Source organism: Neodiprion fabricii, chromosome 1, assembly GCF_021155785.1.
Source record: "Neodiprion fabricii isolate iyNeoFabr1 chromosome 1, iyNeoFabr1.1, whole genome shotgun sequence".
Lineage (NCBI taxonomy): Eukaryota > Metazoa > Arthropoda > Insecta > Hymenoptera > Diprionidae > Neodiprion > Neodiprion fabricii.
In genome coordinates, this window is record NC_060239.1 from 7,326,202 (window position 1) to 7,345,966 (window position 19,765).

General features: G+C 42.9%; 2 protein-coding genes across 2 annotated transcripts; both read left to right on the forward strand.

Moving 5' to 3' along the window:
- The first annotated feature begins 903 nt into the window (after nucleotides 1–903).
- LOC124180906 lies at nucleotides 904–2,827 on the forward strand. Its single transcript, XM_046566826.1, has 5 exons — nucleotides 904–1,034; nucleotides 1,166–1,340; nucleotides 1,446–1,768; nucleotides 2,182–2,372; nucleotides 2,445–2,827. The coding sequence occupies exons 1-5, from the start codon at nucleotides 904–906 to the stop codon at nucleotides 2,762–2,764; spliced, it is 1,140 nt and encodes a 379-aa protein (XP_046422782.1). The 3' UTR covers nucleotides 2,765–2,827.
- Nucleotides 2,828–10,313: 7,486 nt separating this feature from the next.
- LOC124182899 (corticotropin-releasing factor-binding protein) lies at nucleotides 10,314–19,199 on the forward strand. Its single transcript, XM_046570706.1, has 8 exons — nucleotides 10,314–11,061; nucleotides 14,414–14,516; nucleotides 14,992–15,152; nucleotides 15,390–15,597; nucleotides 16,926–17,104; nucleotides 18,092–18,200; nucleotides 18,310–18,508; nucleotides 18,813–19,199. Exons 1-7 carry the CDS (start codon nucleotides 10,942–10,944, stop codon nucleotides 18,450–18,452), a joined length of 1,023 nt encoding a protein of 340 aa, XP_046426662.1. The 5' UTR covers nucleotides 10,314–10,941; the 3' UTR covers nucleotides 18,453–18,508; nucleotides 18,813–19,199.
- The last annotated feature ends 566 nt before the right edge of the window (nucleotides 19,200–19,765 follow it).

A 19,765-nucleotide genomic window follows, 5' to 3' on the forward strand; every position in this document is an offset into this window, starting at 1 on the left:
TCTGATTGGTCAAAAAGTGCGACGCGTCTGTTTACGCACTATTCCACAAATTACAACTCGGAATTTTTCACGTTACGATTACTCCTTGTACCGTTTTCATTCGGAAGTTTGGCCGACGATTCTCTTGCACCCGCATAACATTCGTGTATGCCGGGCTGCAGTGCTCAGAAGCATCTCGAAAGAGATCTTTGGTGAGGATCCCACCCGACGGAAGTCTTCTCGACTCCGTATCGATAGAGATTTTGCGTGCTTTCCAATTACTTTTCCCGTGGCGTCGCACACAGAGCACAAACTCAAACTCAAAACTCTTGCTCGTCGAAAACTGATATAAATGACATTCATTGGACATCGTTCTGCCTCGAAGTATGTCACGCAACTCGAATTGCTTGTAATAAAGCGATTCCTGAAAATAAGTCCCGTGTGTTGAAAGTCTCGCATCTCTACGATCTAGCATTAAAAAGCCATTAGGTAAATGGGTGACTGCAAGTGTTGCGCGATTAACCTATGGAATTATCTACATTGTCAGTAGAATAGTCTGCAGTTACACAGGATGGTGTTTTTTTATTTTGCAAAATGTAAAAAAGGTATTCTGACTTAATTGCCGAATTGTTTACAAACCTAACAGAGTTTTGAAATAAGGATTTCAGCTTGGAAATAAAATGATTTTTGGCTCTTTTCTGCAATCGATTGTAACCGAACCGGGTCAATTGATCGTTTCAATTCACTGGCAGTGGATTTGTATTACAAGTGAACTCATATACGGGACTATACTTAATATATTTATTAAATTTGTATTATTATAACTCAAGCCGTACCATTAATATATCATGCATGAACGTCGGTAAATAATGCACGTGCAAGCTGAAATTGAGGCATACTCTTTCCAGTAATTTGCGAATATCGATGTGCATCCGTTATGCACAATGTTGCAAAGAATGGCCTGAATCCGTCACGTGTGGCGAGGCTCGAGTAGGCCTTTGCATCGGCACACTGGAAGTTCCTGTTTCCGATTGCACAGCTGGAGTTGGTCGAGCGTAAGTCGTCGACGCCCTCGACCGCTACCCTGACCTGTTTGTGCAAATTTCTCGATACACGCACTCTGTTTTACCCTAATTGAGTTTAAGCATAAATACAACGAACATGACTGACCCGTGCACTATATCAGTGTCGTCTATACTCAAGGTACAGTGTTTCCATCGTTGCTGAAACATCCGCGCCAAGTTCTTTTTTCCCAGCTAGGCGGAATAACAGTTTTGCCAGTAAACCTTTCGGCCTCGTTTCAAGGTACTTGTCGCATCGGAACGAAATCGCTGGAAGCATTACAGAACGAGGAGCACGAGGTGATGATTCACACCTTTTCACCTGCTTCGCTGATTACAATAATCGTGCGACGGTCTTCTGTGTTCTAAAATATTCACGTCATCTTCATATCATTGTCTACACAGTTGTGCGAGATGAGGTTAACGGCGTTTAAGTGGGCCCTCGTGATTTTCTTCCTTGTAAAAACAACATCGAGCCAAGATGACGAGTTTTCGCGGTGGGCAGACGGAATACGCGCTGTGCTCGACGGGTGTCCGCAAATGCCATGGGGAAATTTTGATAGCCGAGAAATCCTTCCCGCCCTTCGTCATTGTCTGCAGCTTCGAGCCATTACGGTAGTCGATACCTTATTGATGGACGACGTTATACCAATCCTCGATGGGGTTAATTTGGTGCGGTACGAAGATCCGCACTCTAATAGAACAATAGCTGACACGAAATTTGACGGGTGAATATTTAATCATTTTTACTCAAGGATACAGCGGTTTGAAGTTTTTCATTTCTGCGCCCTGGAAATTGAGGGTCTCATCCATATTCCGCGATTACTTAACTGACTGGCTATAAAATGAAAAGAAATACGTTATCCAGCTAATTTCTTGACCGAGTTTAATGACCTATGAAATGTACTTGATATTCAATTAAATATAAATTAATTTCGTTCCGTTGAGGATTATTTCGACTGATTCAGTTCGATAATCTATTACATTTTTCAATAATTTAACGGTATCTTGCTGAACACAGGATACCGTTAAATTGGTTGGACACGACATTTTCCGTTGCGGCGCGGTGAGGGTTCCATACATATACGGTTTAAATATTCATGCACTTTTCGAATATAAATAAAAAATAATTTTCTTCCAGAGATCAGACTAACAATGTGGAGGAGAATATCAGTCCCGAGAACGACAAAGTTTGGCAACGAGTAGTGATAAACAAACTTACACGATTATTTCGAACACACGTTTTGAAAATAGACATCGACGAAGTTTCCAGAGCCACCGGACTCGTGCCGAGCAATACAGACGAAAAAAATGGGGCTAATATCAATCAAGGTAGCGCCAGAACAAAGCAATTTATTAAAGTTGATATCAAGGTTGATGACGATACGTATCGCTGATTTTCAGGCAGAAGGCGTCGCCATAAAAACAGAAGCATGTTTCCCATGATGATGATGGGCTTTCTTTTCATGGGCTCGATACTAATCCCAATGGGATTTCAATTCCTTGCCGTACTCGGCGGCAAGGCGTTGATCCTGGCCAAAATGGCTTTGATACTGTCGAGCATTCAAGGTCTGAAGAAAATTGCCACCAGTGGAGTAAATTACGGATTGTATCACACGCCAACTGTGTCCGAGAGCTGGCACGACCGATCAACACATCAAGAGATCAGACCGCCGATCGAACCGCCCTACCAAACTTACTTCCACGGGCGATCGAATCAGTAAAATAACGATCGGTCCATTACAGTTGTTAAAAAAACAAAAGAAAAAAAGAAAAAAAAAAACGAATCGTGGAAAATGTTCATCATACCTCTGTATAATCATCTTTTATAATTGATCATTGATCGACTCACGATAAATAGAATCGTATTTGATACACACGTGTGAATTTCGACGAAGCGATACAGAAAGTTCTGGATCAGATACCCGTCTCTAACTACCATCAAGCTGCTGACATTTGACAGGGTGTGATAAACAGAGGGAAAAAGGAGGAAGTTTAAGCGAAGCATCGTTAACATGTTTAAAATTTTTTGCCGAGTTATATTAAGTGTCTTACACGTACAACTTTATAAAACTCAACCCTATATATATATATAGAAAAAACTAATTAAGCAATTTAAAAACATATTTACATGCAGATGTATCCGGACGTCTTGGGAAGCGTGTGTTGAAAATGTATAAAATTTTTATTTTTATTTTTTTCTCATCATCGAACCGTAAGCCTGAAACATCAAAGACTCGGGTCTGCGAATACCGTCGTTATCCCCTCGACGGAAACCCTGCGCGTGCATCCATATTCCAAGTTTAATTACATCGCGATTCCGCGTAGCCATGACAAAGTGCAGGACGCGACAGTTTCCAGCCTCGTTTTTAAGCCGATTGGTTCGATCGGGGTCAGGCGAAGGGCCGAAATTAGAACGGCGGAAAAATTCACCTTGCAATCTTTACGAGCCACACTTGGAATAGGAATAAGACTTGTCGATTATTCGTACACTCCGTGACAGTCGGTAACATTATACTATATTCTAACGAATTTGGTGTTATATACGGAATAAAAAAACGGTTTCGTTGAGCGTAAAGAAACAATTCAACAGGCACAAATAAATTAAGCGTAGAAAAATGGTTTTATCAGCGATACGTGTTCCTTGATAAAAGTCAGAAGCGAGACTGTTTTTACATTAATGTTACTCGACGCAACAATCTTATTAATTTTGTGACGTACGAAAGCCTTTTATCTACGACGACGACGACGACTACTAGATCAGAAAGGGGGGGGGGGACGGGCAAAATTTTCACCCTTTGTAACAATATATTTCACAAATTTGTATATCTACGAAGTCGCACCGTAATATTACTCGTATAACGAAGGAAGCCACAGGCGAAAAGCGTATCGCTTTACACGCTTCGCGCTGAGAAATTTCCTTGTTACTCTTGAAGCGGAGGACTCGGGACTTCGTTCATGACTATACAAATAATATTGCTAATTAATTCCGTAGCTGCGCGATACGGAAACTGCCCGATTCAGTTTCCATTGAATATGGTATGCATACGTGTAGTGTATAATTGCGTAACTACGCAGTGATCCGTGTACCCGCCAAACGTGCGACACCGCAGAAACAGCTCGGACACGTGCTAATTACTTCTCTCCTCTTTGCCTTGCACCGTTCGTGCAGCGTAAATTGAGCGATCCAAGGGATCGAACAGAGATCGATGGATCTCCGTCGAGGGGCGAGGCGTCGTCAATTGGTACGCAGATTTTCTTCCGCGCGGACGGAGTTGAAATCTTAGATATGTAAAGCTGCGCAAATACCTCGGCAATTACAGTCTGTGTAGCCAGTTTACTATCCTGATTGCAATCGAAACGGTTGTTGTCCAAAGCGAATTTTAATCTAAATATTTACAAGTGCATAGGTATAGTTACGTCCTCGTTGTTGCTAAACTAGATAGGAGCTATTTACTCGCCAGTTTTCTGTGTAACGAGAGCTGGAATAAATTGATCTTTAACTTGGCGATATTGCAGGAAGTATCTTACAGCCGATAAGCTCTACCCAAAATTTCAGCAAATTTACACACTGGAATAGCAGAGCACCGAGTTAAATTGACGGTTAAAAATCGGAGCAAATAATCGTGCCAACATCGGTTTGGAATCAGGGATTGTATATTTCGATACGGTTTTCAACGTGAAATAGTAAATCAGTATCAGTAATCAGCTGCGACGGTAAGCTGAGGTTTGTTCCCCGGGGGAGATGATAGAATCCGGGATATTCGGGCATATACGATTATCCTTCGATACAAAACGTTGTTGGCGGAATTGGGCTGCTGGGACAATATTGACCTACGACAAGTAAAGATCGACGGCTGTTGTATATTCATGATGCTTCCAATTTCTGCTGAATTTTACCTACGGACAGACGGGTGATCGGGTGAAGAGAGAGAGGGAAAGCCGATAAGCTCTGGGAAATTTCAAAGCTGTCATTCGGGCGCAGAAGCCTTTTGAGATTACGAATTCAATCACGGCAAAGACGCTACGCAGTTCGCGGAACCAAAGTTCAGGGGTTAAGTTGTGGCTGTTGAATTTGACGTGTATTTGACTGACGTTACATTATGTAAACACAAGATAGGAACGTACAAACTATGAGCTAAACGCCTGGAGCTGTCATGTCTTCGATTTCTTCGAGACACAGGCATAATTGCACTGACTGGGAATCGGAACCGAGATCAGACTAATTACAAGTTTTTTTTTTTTTTCTTTTAATACTCCAAATATCTTATTCACATTCGAGCAAACGCAGGTCGAATAAAAACACGGAACGTTTCCTCGCGGGTTAGATCCGCTGGCGGAAGGGAAGATGCAGAGAAATCCTAAATCACCATTCCAATCCCTCTTAATCTCCGAACTCATCAATCGATCACGACCCACCCTCCCCAACAATTACATACACGCAGTCTAACTCGATTCCGTCAGCGTCACTTTCTCGCCCTTGTAACGTCGACCGGAAAAGCTTTATTGTCGTTTGATGCCACGCGTCGCGGTGGTCGGGTAATCTCTTTGCATCTTTCACCCATTCCGCTATTCTAGAATGAAAAATTCATGTCTTCGATAACAAGTCTCGTTCGAATTTATATCTTCGGGGAATAAAAGCTCTAACCCAGACTGCAGGCCTTCGCACGTCCTAGTATATTCTTACTTGTTCCTGAAAGGCTAGCGGGTTCTCCCGCAGTCAAGCGGAAAAGCTTCGTAAATACCGTAGAAAGTATCGGGTCGTTGTATTTTTTTTTATTTCTTTTATTTATTTTTTTTTTTTTTTTGTTTTCTTTGTATCTCATTTCTCTCCCAGAAGGAAACGGTGCATTGCCATTTTTCCGTTCACCGCGTGTATGCGACGACGATGGAAGATCTGCGGATCGAAGAGCATTTCTATTCACTTCGAAAAAATGCAGGGTGAACAGAGTTGCGTGCTTTACAATCAGACCTTCGTTTACTACCCTACCTGAAAAATGAAATTCGTGGAAAACGTTTCCGGGATATTATACCTCGTGCGAAATACCAGGTGAAAAAATTCGTCGCGTCTAAACGTAACTGATACCGTGGCATGTTTGGTACCGTGATTCGTGACTTTCGCGTGATTTGACAGTTTGATCGTAAAAGATGACGTCCGTTGTACGTAGTACGTAGCGCGTTGTCGCTGTTTCGCTTGAAATGCAGAACGTTTTGCAAAGAACGTAACGATAAAAAACGTGCACACAAACAGAAACGCACACGCGCACGGAGAAGCTTAAAAGCGTCAAGAGTAATAAGACCGTGATTCGACGTTAGATAACGGTGCAAACAAATTTTTCCCTCACCGGTGCGACTCGACGCGTCGCGAGATTTTCTACGTCATATTTAAAACAAACCAAGACTTTATTACGACTGACGATCATGCGTATGTTGACTATTTCAGTGAGCGGAAAGCGCGGAGCTTTTAAGCCGCCTGACCTTCTTCCGGAGTTCACCAAGTTACGATTACTTCCGAAATTTCGAACCTGGATGCTAGTCGTGCAGCTGACTTCTTCTAGAAAGCCGTTCGCTCGCGTTCGTCGAGAAAAATTCCAACTACAGTGACGTCTTTGACTCTGGTATCTTACACATGTATGCCGGTACGCGTGTTTTACGAAACCCACGATGCTCCCAGCAGGGAAACCGCGCGTATAGAAGCTGGCACAACTATTGCCGCAAGCAGAATCGGAACAGATCAAACACAGGTAGAGTAAATTTGATAACGGCGGCCTGGGTATCTGGTCGTAATTCTTAGAGGTGTGTACAATGTATGGAAAGCATGTGTGCACGTGTGTGTGTGTGTGTGTACTCACACTCGCGTATTCGCATATTATATAGTTAAGAAAGACCGCCGGGTGGTTTATCAGTACCACCTGATGCACGAACCGCATCTTCGTTAAGACTTTGGCAAGTGGTTCGCTGTGTACGCTTTATACGTGTTACATTATAAAGTACGAGCATTGGCTGTTGGCAGGTTGTTGTTGAATCTGGATCCTCAAGATTCTTGCCAGTCGCAGATATTCTGTTACACGTGTGATCAATGAAGTGAACTTTGATGGAATACCAAAGTGTCGTAAGTTTATTTTTATTTATATACTTGATACAATGGCCAAAGTTCTTGCGTGAATCAGATGATCGGATCGAAATACATTTGCCTGACGATTTTAAATTCGCGTTATTGCGGAATTGTCACATTGTGGAAACGCAACTAGTTCATCGATTAACACGCAGTTCGACTTTTCGCAGTTACCGAAGCTGTGCCAAAAGTTATATGACGTGCTTTCAATGCGGTATTTTCACTTTGATTATCGCAGCTCTATCGGTTCGTCAAATTTAATCTAAATTGATTAAGCTCCATTGAACAGTCGGCAAACATTCCCGCGACAATATCTTTCCGCGTGCCCATAAAGTTAAAATCACCTTTTTTTTCTTTCTCTTTTACCGCCTCCGCGGACGGTTCGTTTTACTGTACGACATAATTCCTCGGGTGCAGGGTAAACGATGCGACACCGCGGATGCAATCGTTGACGTTTCCGCTTGTAAAATAGCTGACAATCAGAAACCGCGTCTTTTACTTTGGCAAAATATTTCCGCTCGACGCTTCTCCGTCCCAGTCGCGGTTACGAAATCGAAAGGTATACCGGGCGAATTTGGAAATCGGATCGATGGGATATAACGGTGAAACGTTATTTGCGAACGCATCGTACCCATAATGCATTCGGCATTGGAATATCTAGGGGATAGCGATCGGGTTGCGGTTCATCTGAATATGCGTGGGCACATCTTCGCCTATCAGGGTCAACCGAGTGGCCGGCATTGGGAGGGAAATAAAAAATTTACAACCCCGCTCGACAATCAGCCGGATGATCCTCAGCAGCGAATTCTCGCAGCACCTGAAGTCCGATCAGTTATCGATCAGGTACGTTCCGCTACCTCGATCACCGATCGTAAATTCGAAAAATTAAAAACAAACAAACAGCCGTCGGAATGCTCAGAGATCGTGAAAATATATTTCAGTCGCAATTTCTATCACCGCGCGGTGTCGTTGATTGTATGATAAAATACAAACGGTCATTGTTCTGATCAAATTACGGACGAACGAGTCGAGTCAACGTTTCATAATCCAATTCCTTCGCCCAATTGTGCGATCGACTTTCATCATCAACCGATGTGACAGCGGTGATCAAGCCGCGAAAACATAATCGAATTACCTTTTTCATTGTCTAGCTCATGCTCATTTGCCGTAATATTACAGCTCCGGACTTTTTTTCAACATCCCCCAAACCGTGCGAAGGATTTTGCGCCCTGTATCTACAGGTTTTTCTTTCTCTCTCTCTCTCTCTCTCTCGCTGAAAGCGCCGCCCTTTCAAATTGACGGTCGATGTTATTATTTATCTGAACCCAGTGAGCAACCAATTAGTGCCGTATTATCAATGTTTGCAAGCCTCGTTTCGCAAAGAAAAAAAAAAAAAAAAAGCTCCCAAATCAGCAATGTTCCGCCTATCTTATACGGTGTACAGATAATCCGTGTAAAACGCGCCACCGTTTCTTCCGGCACTCTGCGTTCGGATTTTTTTATTTTTCATTTTTGCCTGCAAGCTCTTTTTCCACAGTATGAAAATTGAGACGTCACATTTTTTCCAGCGTATGGTGTTTTTATAAAAATAACGTGCCACTGATTCTTGACGGGTAAATATGTGTCATACACGAAGTCTGGTTATGTACGCATCAGCCGGCGTGACGAAGCGTTTTCAAATTTCTTCCCGACTTCACTTAATTAGCTATCGATATTCTCTCCTCTTTTCTGCTTCCCAAGAGACTTCACCCACCTTCGTGGCGGACGGCCAGTCGCCGTGATCACATTTTACTATGCGAGGGTTCCTTCTCCATCCGCGTGAAAATGGGTAAAAAAAAAAAAGAGAGAGAGAGAGAGAGAGAAAAGAACGAAAAAACGACTGATATCAAAGAAAAGGCGACGCGAAGAGTGTCAAAGGAAAGGTCTTCTGGGTCTGTATGAATCTTGAAGGAAAAGCTGATATCCAAAAGTCTGTTGGAAAGAAAAAAATTTCATTTACAAATACTATTGAGGTACAACACGAATATTGTTATGAAATGTGAAGATAAAAGTCAAACGTAAAAGGAGCTTGATAATTGGAGGAAAATTATATGCGATCTCGGAAGAAAGAGACTTGCAGAAATCGTTTGGGCAAATTAATTTAATTTGCCGATAGGAAAAAAAAGTTTTTTCTACTTTGTCAGTTTCACTCGAACGCGGCGTGGAAAATTCAGGATCTAAGACGAATTATTGCCCTAAGAAAAACATTAAAATTGTACGTGCCGTTGGTTTTTGAAAAGTCTCACAGGCCGACGGACTTGTTCTTATTTTTTCTTCTCTTGCCATTCCGCCGTCTTTGGGGACATTCTTACCGAGATATATACCTACTTAGGGTATAAGACGGCAAGGTTATGAGAGGCTATTTCGTCGGCTACAAAAGCTCATCTGGCACTACTAGCTACGTTATAAATGGACTCTTATCGGATTGTCAAAACCTTCACGTATCGTCGAAAAAAACCCGGAATTGAGCGGGGAGAAACGTACAGGTTGAAACGCCTGCATGCTTTAGAGTAGATTTCGACAAAAGCACCGAATCCCCGTGTACAATGTGATTCGAATTCGTTTATATAACAACTCTAACGATAAGCAGAGAGCCATGAATTTCGAGAAATTGACGCCATTCTTTTTTATCTTCCACATTGCAGATCCTTAACGCTTCTCGAGTTTCGAGTATATAATGGCCAAGTTTTGTGGACCGCTGACCATCAAGTGCTGGGATATATTGATGCTCTCGTGGAACGGAAGTCACAGCATTCGGTACGCCGTCTGATTTCAACGACAATAAGCTCCAGGGATAATTTCTGAAACACGAATACCGTACGGACAATTTAGGGTATTCGAAGGGAAATCCGAGGCCGTGCAGTCGGCGATAAAAGATAAAAGAGGGAAAATATTTCACAAGACAGTGCGGACCGCTGCTCGCACTAACGAACCGCGGGCGAGCCGACTAAATTACTAATCGATTCGCAATAACGATTTAATATCGCAATCTCGATACGTTTGCAGAGCAGATGTACAAGCTGTAACAATTCCTTGAGCGGCTAACGCCGGCCGAAGAAACTTTCGTAACGACGTGTATTAAAAGAGTAAAAATAAGAAAAAAGAAAAAAAAAGAACAAAGAAAAAAACGGTAGTACAACCGCTAGGAAAACAGTCTCTCGTGGACGATAGCTCACGAAGAATAGCTCTAGGATAATTAATTCGCAATAAGTGGCGCAGGCTAGATTATTTGTCGAAAGACAGAGGATATGGTCAAACACACACGCACACACCTGTATAATACGCGGGATATAAAATCGGAGCGATATTATTAACCAAATCGTTAAATAATAAATAAATAAAAACACGCAAGGATCGCGCGCGTTCCGATCGAACTCGACTTCCGACGTCGCCTCGTGAATAATTTCTGCGCAAAAACGGGGAAAATAAATTTCGCACGCACTCGTAGAACGCGAAGCCCGACGCAAAGTGACGTTGACGGTGTGGATAAACGGGGTGCAGCATTTCGAAGTTGTGTGCGAACGGCCATGGTGGCGTAGGTTTCGGGAATGCGCAGGGAGGACAGAGGGCAACGCGGGCTATAAGAGGGACGCCGAGCGTCGCGACGCCACAGAGGCTTCTGCTGTCTCCGCTCGCAGATTCAACTCTCATCTGCAGCCCGATTTATCGACGGATAACCGTTTACCTCGCCCCGCGAACAGATCGTCGATTAAGCCAGCAGCCTTGAATCGACAAGGAGAAAACAGGATGTTCGCCGATTATTCAGCCAGGATTCCGCTCCGTCTCATCCTTGTTACGATCTTCGGCGTTTTCGTTTCTTTGGCATCCGCATCCAACTCTGATCTCGGCCCTCGACTCGAGCAACAGGTAAGACTTTTTTCTTCTCTCTAGTAAAATCGTCGAAAGGATTCTCTTATTCTCGTGCGGATCCTTGCCGTGCTTTTCTGAGTATTTCAACGAAACCGATTTCGGTGCAGTTTTTCAATTTTTTGGTGAAATTTTTCGCCAGAGTTTTGAGAACCGATTTATCGTACAGTCCTATCTATCTTATGTCTATTTATTCAACCGACTGAACGAAGGTAAAAATACTTGATGAAAATTGGGACTTTACGCGTAGCCAGAGTTTTTGTATAAATCAGGTGCGGTTTGTTCGCAAAAATTTACCGCAAGCCTTGCGTGGCTTTTAGCGTGTGTATCGGATAAAAGGATGCATGTAGCGCAGCGTGATGTTTTTTACATTGGAGCGGAGATTTTTTTTCCGCGAAGACTGACGCGACGGCTCGAAGTCAGGATACCGGGATTGAAAAACCATTATCAAGAAATCCGCAAGCCGAACGGTGAATGAAATATGTTTGGTATTTCGTCGGCGTTATTTTCGATTCGCGTTACATATTTCCAGGTGACGAAATTTCATCCGCGGTTGGTGATTCGGCATCTGGAAAAGCTGAATAAATTGTATTGCTTTTCTGTTTTGCAAAACTCCATCCCCCCGAAACAAACAACTTGAAGACCCGTCTTTGCAGTTTCTTTGAAAAAGGAAATGCCGTTTGAGAAGTCGCGACGATACTCAAATCAGCTTCCGCTTATGGATGCACGCAAATTTCATCTTCACGAGTCGCAACGTATATTGTAAATTGATATTTCGACACCTGGAGAGATCTAAAGAGAATTGGTAACGACTCGCGTTAGCCCGTTTCACTAAAATTTTCCCAACTTTGTCGATAGTTTGGATGTCTTGATAGGAATTACGGTTGCCGGTGTAATTTGATGAACGTTGATGTAATCTCGATCGTATAATCACGATCGTTTACCGTAGACTTGCTGAAAAGTATCCCACTGCGGATGAATTTTCGAATAATAAAGCGAATTTTTCGTCTCGCTAAACGAAGAGCTCGGTTCGCGATCTCTTGGTGAAAGTAACGTACATCGTCTGTCGGCTTACGAGTTTGAATATTCGTACGCATCTTGGGCTTCTCGCATCGTATGCAGGGTGAAAAGGATCTCAAATGGAATACCTTAGGGCATAACTCGTCTTTATAGTGAATTACCCTCCGCCAAAAAGGTTGTATAACCGAATCTTTGCGAGGCTGCGAAATTTGATATTGAATTAAGTACACGCAGAATAAGACGTAGCTGTGCATGGCAGAGCTTTTAAAACGTGTGACGTTGGAGGGGGTGCCCTTGTAGATTTCGACATTAACGCAGATATATGTCTGTACTTCACCATTCTGTACATAATTCTGTAGGAAAATACTCGAACGCATTTGAATTTGACTAAGCATTAATTTGCGAATTTACTATTGCGATTTCGTAAAATCCGTGCCATTTCTTTATTTCTGCGTCGAATGAAAATGTATCGGAGTGTTTGTGTTAAGATTTGTGTACAGAACGGGGCTGTCAAGCCCTTTTTCGTGCATTTATCGAGATACGTGGACTTCGATATTCGGAGATGTACAAGTCAACGTCGAAATCATCCAGGGTGTTCCCTTGAAAAGGCTTTCAAAGTACCAAAGAGACGAATAGCCAGTGAATGAAATTTATCGACGCGCGTGGGATTTTCCTTTAATAAATTAAAGCAAGTAAAGAAAAATCAGACAAAGCAAAAGTTTCATCTCGCGTTCGGGGGGAAAACGGATATTGATTCGAATCGGTATAGCTGCAGAGAGAACAGCGGTGGGCTTGTCATCCTGGAGACAACGTCGCCTGGCGGTACAACAATTTACGTCTGCGGTCCAGGAGGGATTACACAGAAACGCGGCCGGTTCGGCCAGGTATAAACTTCACACCCCGAAGTGAGCGGATAATTAATTTAATCATCATTGACATCGTCATTGTTGTTGTTATTCACCCGCAAACTATTTTTCGGACCCGGGAGAAACGGACTCGGGTCAGAAACGGAGTGCGAGGGAGAAACGTGGGCGAAAATTTATGTTTTATCGAGATTTATCTGCCTAAACGCGTGAATAAATACTTGCAGGATTACTTAACGAACGGGGCTGCGACCTGATCAATTGAGGACAACGTGCAGACGGACTTGTCTGTGGTAATTGGTTCAATGAGAGACATCCGTAGTTCGGCCTCGATTATTGTTTTTCTTTTAATAAATTTCTCACTTTAAGAATGTTGATTAGGGTTGAAACTGAGCTGTATGGAAAATAATCGCTGAATCGTAGGGTTACAAATTTACGATATTTGGAGAAGTATTTTTTTTCACACAATATTTTCCCGGTTATTTCCTTATAATTAACCTTTTGGGAAAAAAATTTCAAGCGACTTTACGCGATTTGTCGATGGTTTGAAAAGGGTGCTTCGAAGAGGGGGGTTCATTGTTCAGGATTCTTTTTTCATTTTTCAAACCAAGGACTGATTCGACTCTTTTTTACAACAATGGAAGTGGAAGCTTGCCGTACTTGTAGAGTTGACAGACTTGAAATAAGGGTGTAAGAAAACTGTTGTTACAAAAGCGTCAAGCGTGTAATCTAGAATTCACGGTCGAAAACAAATATTAAAATATTAAAAAAACTTTCATCGTTGTAACTGTTGAAAATTTTTACCCTATAAATTGTTTTCTTTATACGCTGAAGAAGACCTGTCTTACGCCTGACGCACAGCTACTGAGTTACAAAAATCATTTCAACTCCGAATGAAGTGATTTTGATTAAAATTATTTACCGTCTTCTTAATCGAATTATTATTGACATTACCAGAAATCCAAGCTGTAGTATAATTCGAGTTGCATTTCGCCAAATTAACGCCAAATATAATTGAGGATAAAATTGAATCGACGAACTGCCAGGGCAAATTGTATCGTCAAAGTCACATTAATCCGTAAGGATTGCACAATTGCGAAGGGGAAAACGGAATCCAGCAAGTAATCGCATTGATACAGCTTCGCAGTCAGAAAAATTGTTTTCATTTTGTGAAAAAAATTGAAATTGGGACAAAAGCTGCTTTCAAATACCCGCAGCTGTCCTTTCCTATTTCCCGAAATGAAAACCTCCGTGGAATGATAATTCGAACGTGGGTGTAACACCTGCAATCGCCTCGTTCATGTGGGCCGATTTAACGATTTAACGGCTACATGCCGTCACCGAAGTTCATCGATAGATCGTATAAACTTCACGGATATCCGCAGAGTCGTTTCAGAGCTTAATGACTTTACAACTCGGGCTAATTCTCCGATAATTCTTCTACCCTTCGTGATTATTTCTCTTTTCAGCTGCCTTTGGTGCCGGACGTGCAGAAGGAGGTCGGCTTCGATCCTCATTTTCTCGAGGAACGTGGACTGCGAGAGTCTCGTGAAACCGTACATTTCATCTCAGGTAATTTATGGTCCATGTACATCTCCGGGGCTCTAACTCCGAGTGTGATCGATCACTCTTCGGCGTAAGCAATAGACTTTCGATCGCTGAAAACGCCCGACCTCGACCATGACTCAAGACAGGCTTCGAGTCTCGCTTCGAGTTGGCGAATTCTAATTGATTTGTGGCCCATTCCTCACTCGCCGCCGAGTGAAATGCCTAATTCTCCGCATTTATCATCATTCGGTTAAATATCCGTCTAACTTTTGCACTCGCCGATGAACCGATTCAGCGCTCAGTCTCACCGAGTTTTGCCGATTTGCAAAGAAGGCTGAACAAACTTTTCCATTCTTACCACGAAAGTCGGATATTTGGCGGACAATCGATCGCTTCGAATTAACTTCTGGGAAATGGGTGGAATTTTTTTTAACTCTTCAGCAATGCGGAATTCCCCCGTCGGAAAAAATTATCGTCTCATCGTTTGACTTTTTCGCAGATTGCATGCACGTCGCCTCGGAACCGGGTCACTACGTCTACAAATCACCATCGAACGACCAAACAGCCTGCGGCGTCTACTTTTTAACCGATCCGGACCGTCTAGTCGAGCTCCATTTCACTTCCTTCGACGTACCTTGCGACCGAGGTGGTCTCGTCTCGGTGAGTATCTCACAACTTGAACGGTGTACGGTAAATTGATTTCCTCCGGATGCAATTACATCTTCAGGAGCTGTAAGCGCGTTATCGCTGAATAGTTTCGCTCTGAGAGTTGCCCCTTATCGTGCCAACTTGCAGCGAGTTACGAGTTCCCGATCGTTATCAAACCTTCGTTGCCTCTCGCAAAAAGCTTCGTTGAGAGTCGAGAGTTGATTTTCTTTTTTCAATCATCAATCGCAGTTCGTCGACGGATGGGAACTGAACGGTGAAGTATTTCCGAGCGCGGCCGATCATCCGCTCTCGCTGGACGAGAGATTGTCGGAATTCTGCGAAAGACGGGTGAGAAAGGTATTTTTGAGCAGCCAAAATGCGGCCTTGATTCAGTACAAGATTCCGCAGAAAGGACGAGGATTCAGCGTGATGGTGCGTTTTCCAAAAAATCCCAATCGTAAGTACGAATAAATATCAATCAGCATATACACAGTACACCTTTTACCCGACTTTCAACGTCCCTGAATTAAAACGTTTCCCTTCTATTTTTCATCTCCGATCTCGAAACTTTGTGCGTTCGTTGTTTATACAGCGGTGCGATTCACCGTGAGAAAAAATAGTCCATGTTTACACTTTCAGAAATATACTACCAAAAATTTGATCAAATACATGAATAACAAGGCTGATGAAGCCCGATGCTTTCGCGATTTCATCTCTCGGTACAGAGAACAAACAATTGGAAACGAAATTTTTTACGCGTATATATCGTAGGTAGCATAGATTGCGATTGATTTACGGTAGAAAAATAACGGTAGAACAATCATTCTCGTGCAGCTTTAATATTTGATCAAGTCACGCGTGTCCACCGAATTCGAATGTTATTCTTACGAGGAAGGTATCGCTTCGATTTGATTTCTTTTGTAATATGTTATAGCAGACTAAAAACTGAGCGACCCATATTTGTTTTCTATCTGCCATTAAACGCTTCGAGGGGTTAAAAACACCCTTCAAAGTAAGACGTGTCAAGGGGTGATTTGGCGGTTCAAATTTTTTTAACTCAGAAAATAACTTTTTCACTTCTCGCTATCGGAAAGCTTTTCTAGTTGGACCGGTTAAAAAAATATCACGTTCTTGTGGGTGAAACTGCCAAATCGTCCCTTGACATACCCCACTTTGGATGGTGCCTTCACCACCCTCAAAGTGATAAAAAAAAAAAAAAAAAATACGTAACAAAATGGGAGAGATCGATCAGGGATACGTTCCTTGTTAGCATCGCGCAATTAACACCCCTGCACCTCGCGGCGATATAAACGTTGAGGCGGCAAGCGTTATATCCAAGTTAGGTGTATACATTGTCGTTCGGACGCTATTCCGCCGGTCCCTCGTCGGTCAGAAACAATATTATCCAGACAAAAAGCTGCAGGCTCCGTCGTCACGTGTGTTCGAAATTTCAGCACAGTCCAATGGATTAGCAATCTTCCTCCGTTAATTGAATTCCTTTTGTCGCCGGACAATACGGGCCCGAATCATCAGTCGGAGCGAAGTGTGTTTAAGAACGACGCGGACACGTGTATCTTGCCTCGAGAGGGAAGCTTGATATAGGAAATTGTAACTTAACCCGGGGCGTTTTGTCGAGAGGGTGAAAAGCCTGCGCGAGAACGCGACGGAATCTCTCGCAGATTGGCTTTGAGAGTTGTGGGAAAGACAGTTTCTCGGCGTCGGTTCAATCTTATCGCGAGACGACTTCTCGGCATTGGCTCTTTTCAACTTCCCGACGTTTTCCAGCCTGCAACATCCTCGTCGACAGCTTGTCGGACTTGTTCACCCTTCGGAATTACGGACGCCGAGTGAACTGCACCCTCAGCGCGATGTACCCGGCAGTGGTGCGGGTGATTGCTCTCGGCGTTGGAATCGGAAGTCCTCGAGGTGCGAATCGCGAAATGGAAACGGGAACCGTGCACCAGGTAAGCCTCGCAGCCATGCGCGAATAAACTCGGTTGCGCAACTTCCGGAACCGGTCGAATCAACGAAAGGTGAATCTTAACTTCGCGGATGATCTCGCGATACGTGGGATGATTTGTCATTCGACTTAACGGCTGGTGTAAAATCGGCCGCCGCTCTTTGTTCTTGAAAACCAAACCGCGAGACCAGCGATAAGGAGATCGAGTGTCGTCGAAGCTCGCTCGCGACTTTGGCTATCTCGATCACTCTTATCAATTAATGAGCTGTCAAATAACCATCACGGCAAAATCGTTCTACGCGATGCCTCCTACACCGTTCGTTATCTATGCACAGCTGACTGATGGAATTTACTGATTTTGCGATAACGATTAGAGCTTACGCACGTGGATGGCAAAGAGATTTTATTATCTAAAACAACAACTTTATTCAGGACACGAGTATCAAATTACATCGTGTGCGACATGTGATTATACTTTGAAAAGTCGCGATGGAAATATGTGTACGTAGTAGGGTGGTCCTTGATTCCGGATAATTCAAAAACAATTCCTTCACTTTTTCACTTTTTCACTTCACCCGTGCCCCAAAAAGGGTGGATTCCATTCAACCCTTCCAGGGGTGCGTCGAATCTACCCGACGAATTCAAATGACATTTTCTACAGGAGGATTTCATGGGTCGCTGATTACGAATCTGAACTCGAAATTTGAAAATTGCAAATGGCGGATCGAATATGGTTGAGCGAAATTCAAAAAGTCATTTGGTTTCGAATAAAACTCGGTACTCGGGGGTTTTCGAGGTCGCTGATTACGAATCTGAAGTTGAAATGACAAAATTCAAAATCGTGGATCCAATATGGCAATATCAAGCGAGCCGGTCGCGATTCGAAAATGACCTTTTTAAGGACCACCCTAACGTGTACCTATCCGTATAGAATGATACCGTACAAGCTTCTATTGCAATTTACGACAAGGTGTGAAAATCCGATTTACAGTGCGACAAGTGGGGTCTGCAGGATCACGTACAGATCGGAGGAAGCGACGGACTGGATTCGACGAATCTGCTTCTCCTCGACTCGATTTGCGGGGTGAATTCGAAGCCAGGTACATTACGCCACGTTGAATTTTCGAAAGTTGACGACGCGATACGACGTTGAGTTAATGTAAACGATCATTTTCGCGGCACGAGTAACGAGCTTGTTGAAAATTCCAGAGGGCATCGAGAACGTGATGGGATGCGGGGTGACTTCGGTGAGGCTCGTTTCAAGCGGGCTTTTCGACAATTCGGTGACCGTCGCCGTGCGTCCTGCTACCGAAAACGACATAATCGACGCGAATCTGATATGCGGCGTTTGAAACTTCGACGTAAAGGGGGTTCCCGCCCCCTCGAATCCTCCGGACTCCCAGACTAGGTACGGTCCTTTTGTATTTTATTGAATTTTACCTTCACTCCTGAGGGTTCTTACCTGCGTCGGTTATCAATCGACGCCTGCTTTCAAGGGATTCTTTTGCGAAGGAGTCTTTGTACGAGTTTGAAAAGAATTTACCGAGCGAGAGAGAGAGAGAGAGAGAATGTAAAATAAACCTACCGGTACACAGTCGTGATTAGTATTGCGAATTAGTTTGTACACTTGAATATTTGATTTGTAAGGTCTGTTTAGAAAAGAATGGCAGATAAGAGGCTCGAATCACGTTAGTATTTAATTATGTTTTCAGATTTCTAACGTACATCAACATTCCATATGTTTCGAAGAATTTTCGAGTTAATTAGTTAAGACGAATGCTATGGGGAACAGTGTAACGAATTTCTTTAAAACACAAACTTACGGAACCATACATTATATATTTGAAGATCATTCGCCGCTGAGAGTATAATAACGATGATGATAATAACAGTAAGAGGACCAAGTTCTCCGCCGATAAAAAATTATCTCTTGACTTATTTGTTACTGAAAACTATAAATATATAAGTGTAACGACGTGCGTTGTATATTTCGTTATGTTTAAATATTTCTAGACACATGATAATACCTATTATACACACTATATAGTACATATGCTGTGCAATGTTAATTTCAATAAATTTATCTTAGCGTACATGTACATACATACATAAATAATATTGCGTGTTGGGCGTATTTCGAAGAATATTATACTTAAAAATATTTATAATATATATATAAATTGATATCGTAGGAGGTATGAAAATTCCCACCAACGATAAGACGTGTCGTCCCGCAACGCAATTACAGTTCCATAAAATGCGGAAGGAAAATTTGTCAGGTACGTATAATCCCATGAAAATTTCTATCCCGTAACTGTAATTAAAAAGAATACGTTGTATCGTATTTTGACTTGTGTTACATATCGGTGTACAAGTTAAGCTCAGCTTCGTATCGCTGCCAGATTTACCAACAACCGCGCTGTTGCCGACGGCCGTTCAAGCGCGAAAATCGATGGGCTTTGCTCGGCGGTGGTAAAGACAGAAGGTGCGAATTTTCTGCGACATCGGGAGCTTTACCGGCCCGCCGAAAGCTCCGTTATTCGCATCCCAGAGCATTGATGCCATCTGCAGGAAAACCTTGGGTTACGACCTTGAACTTTTGTGGCCTTAACCCTGCACGGGAGTCATAAAATATAAACGCGGCAGCCGAACCGAGAAATTTGTA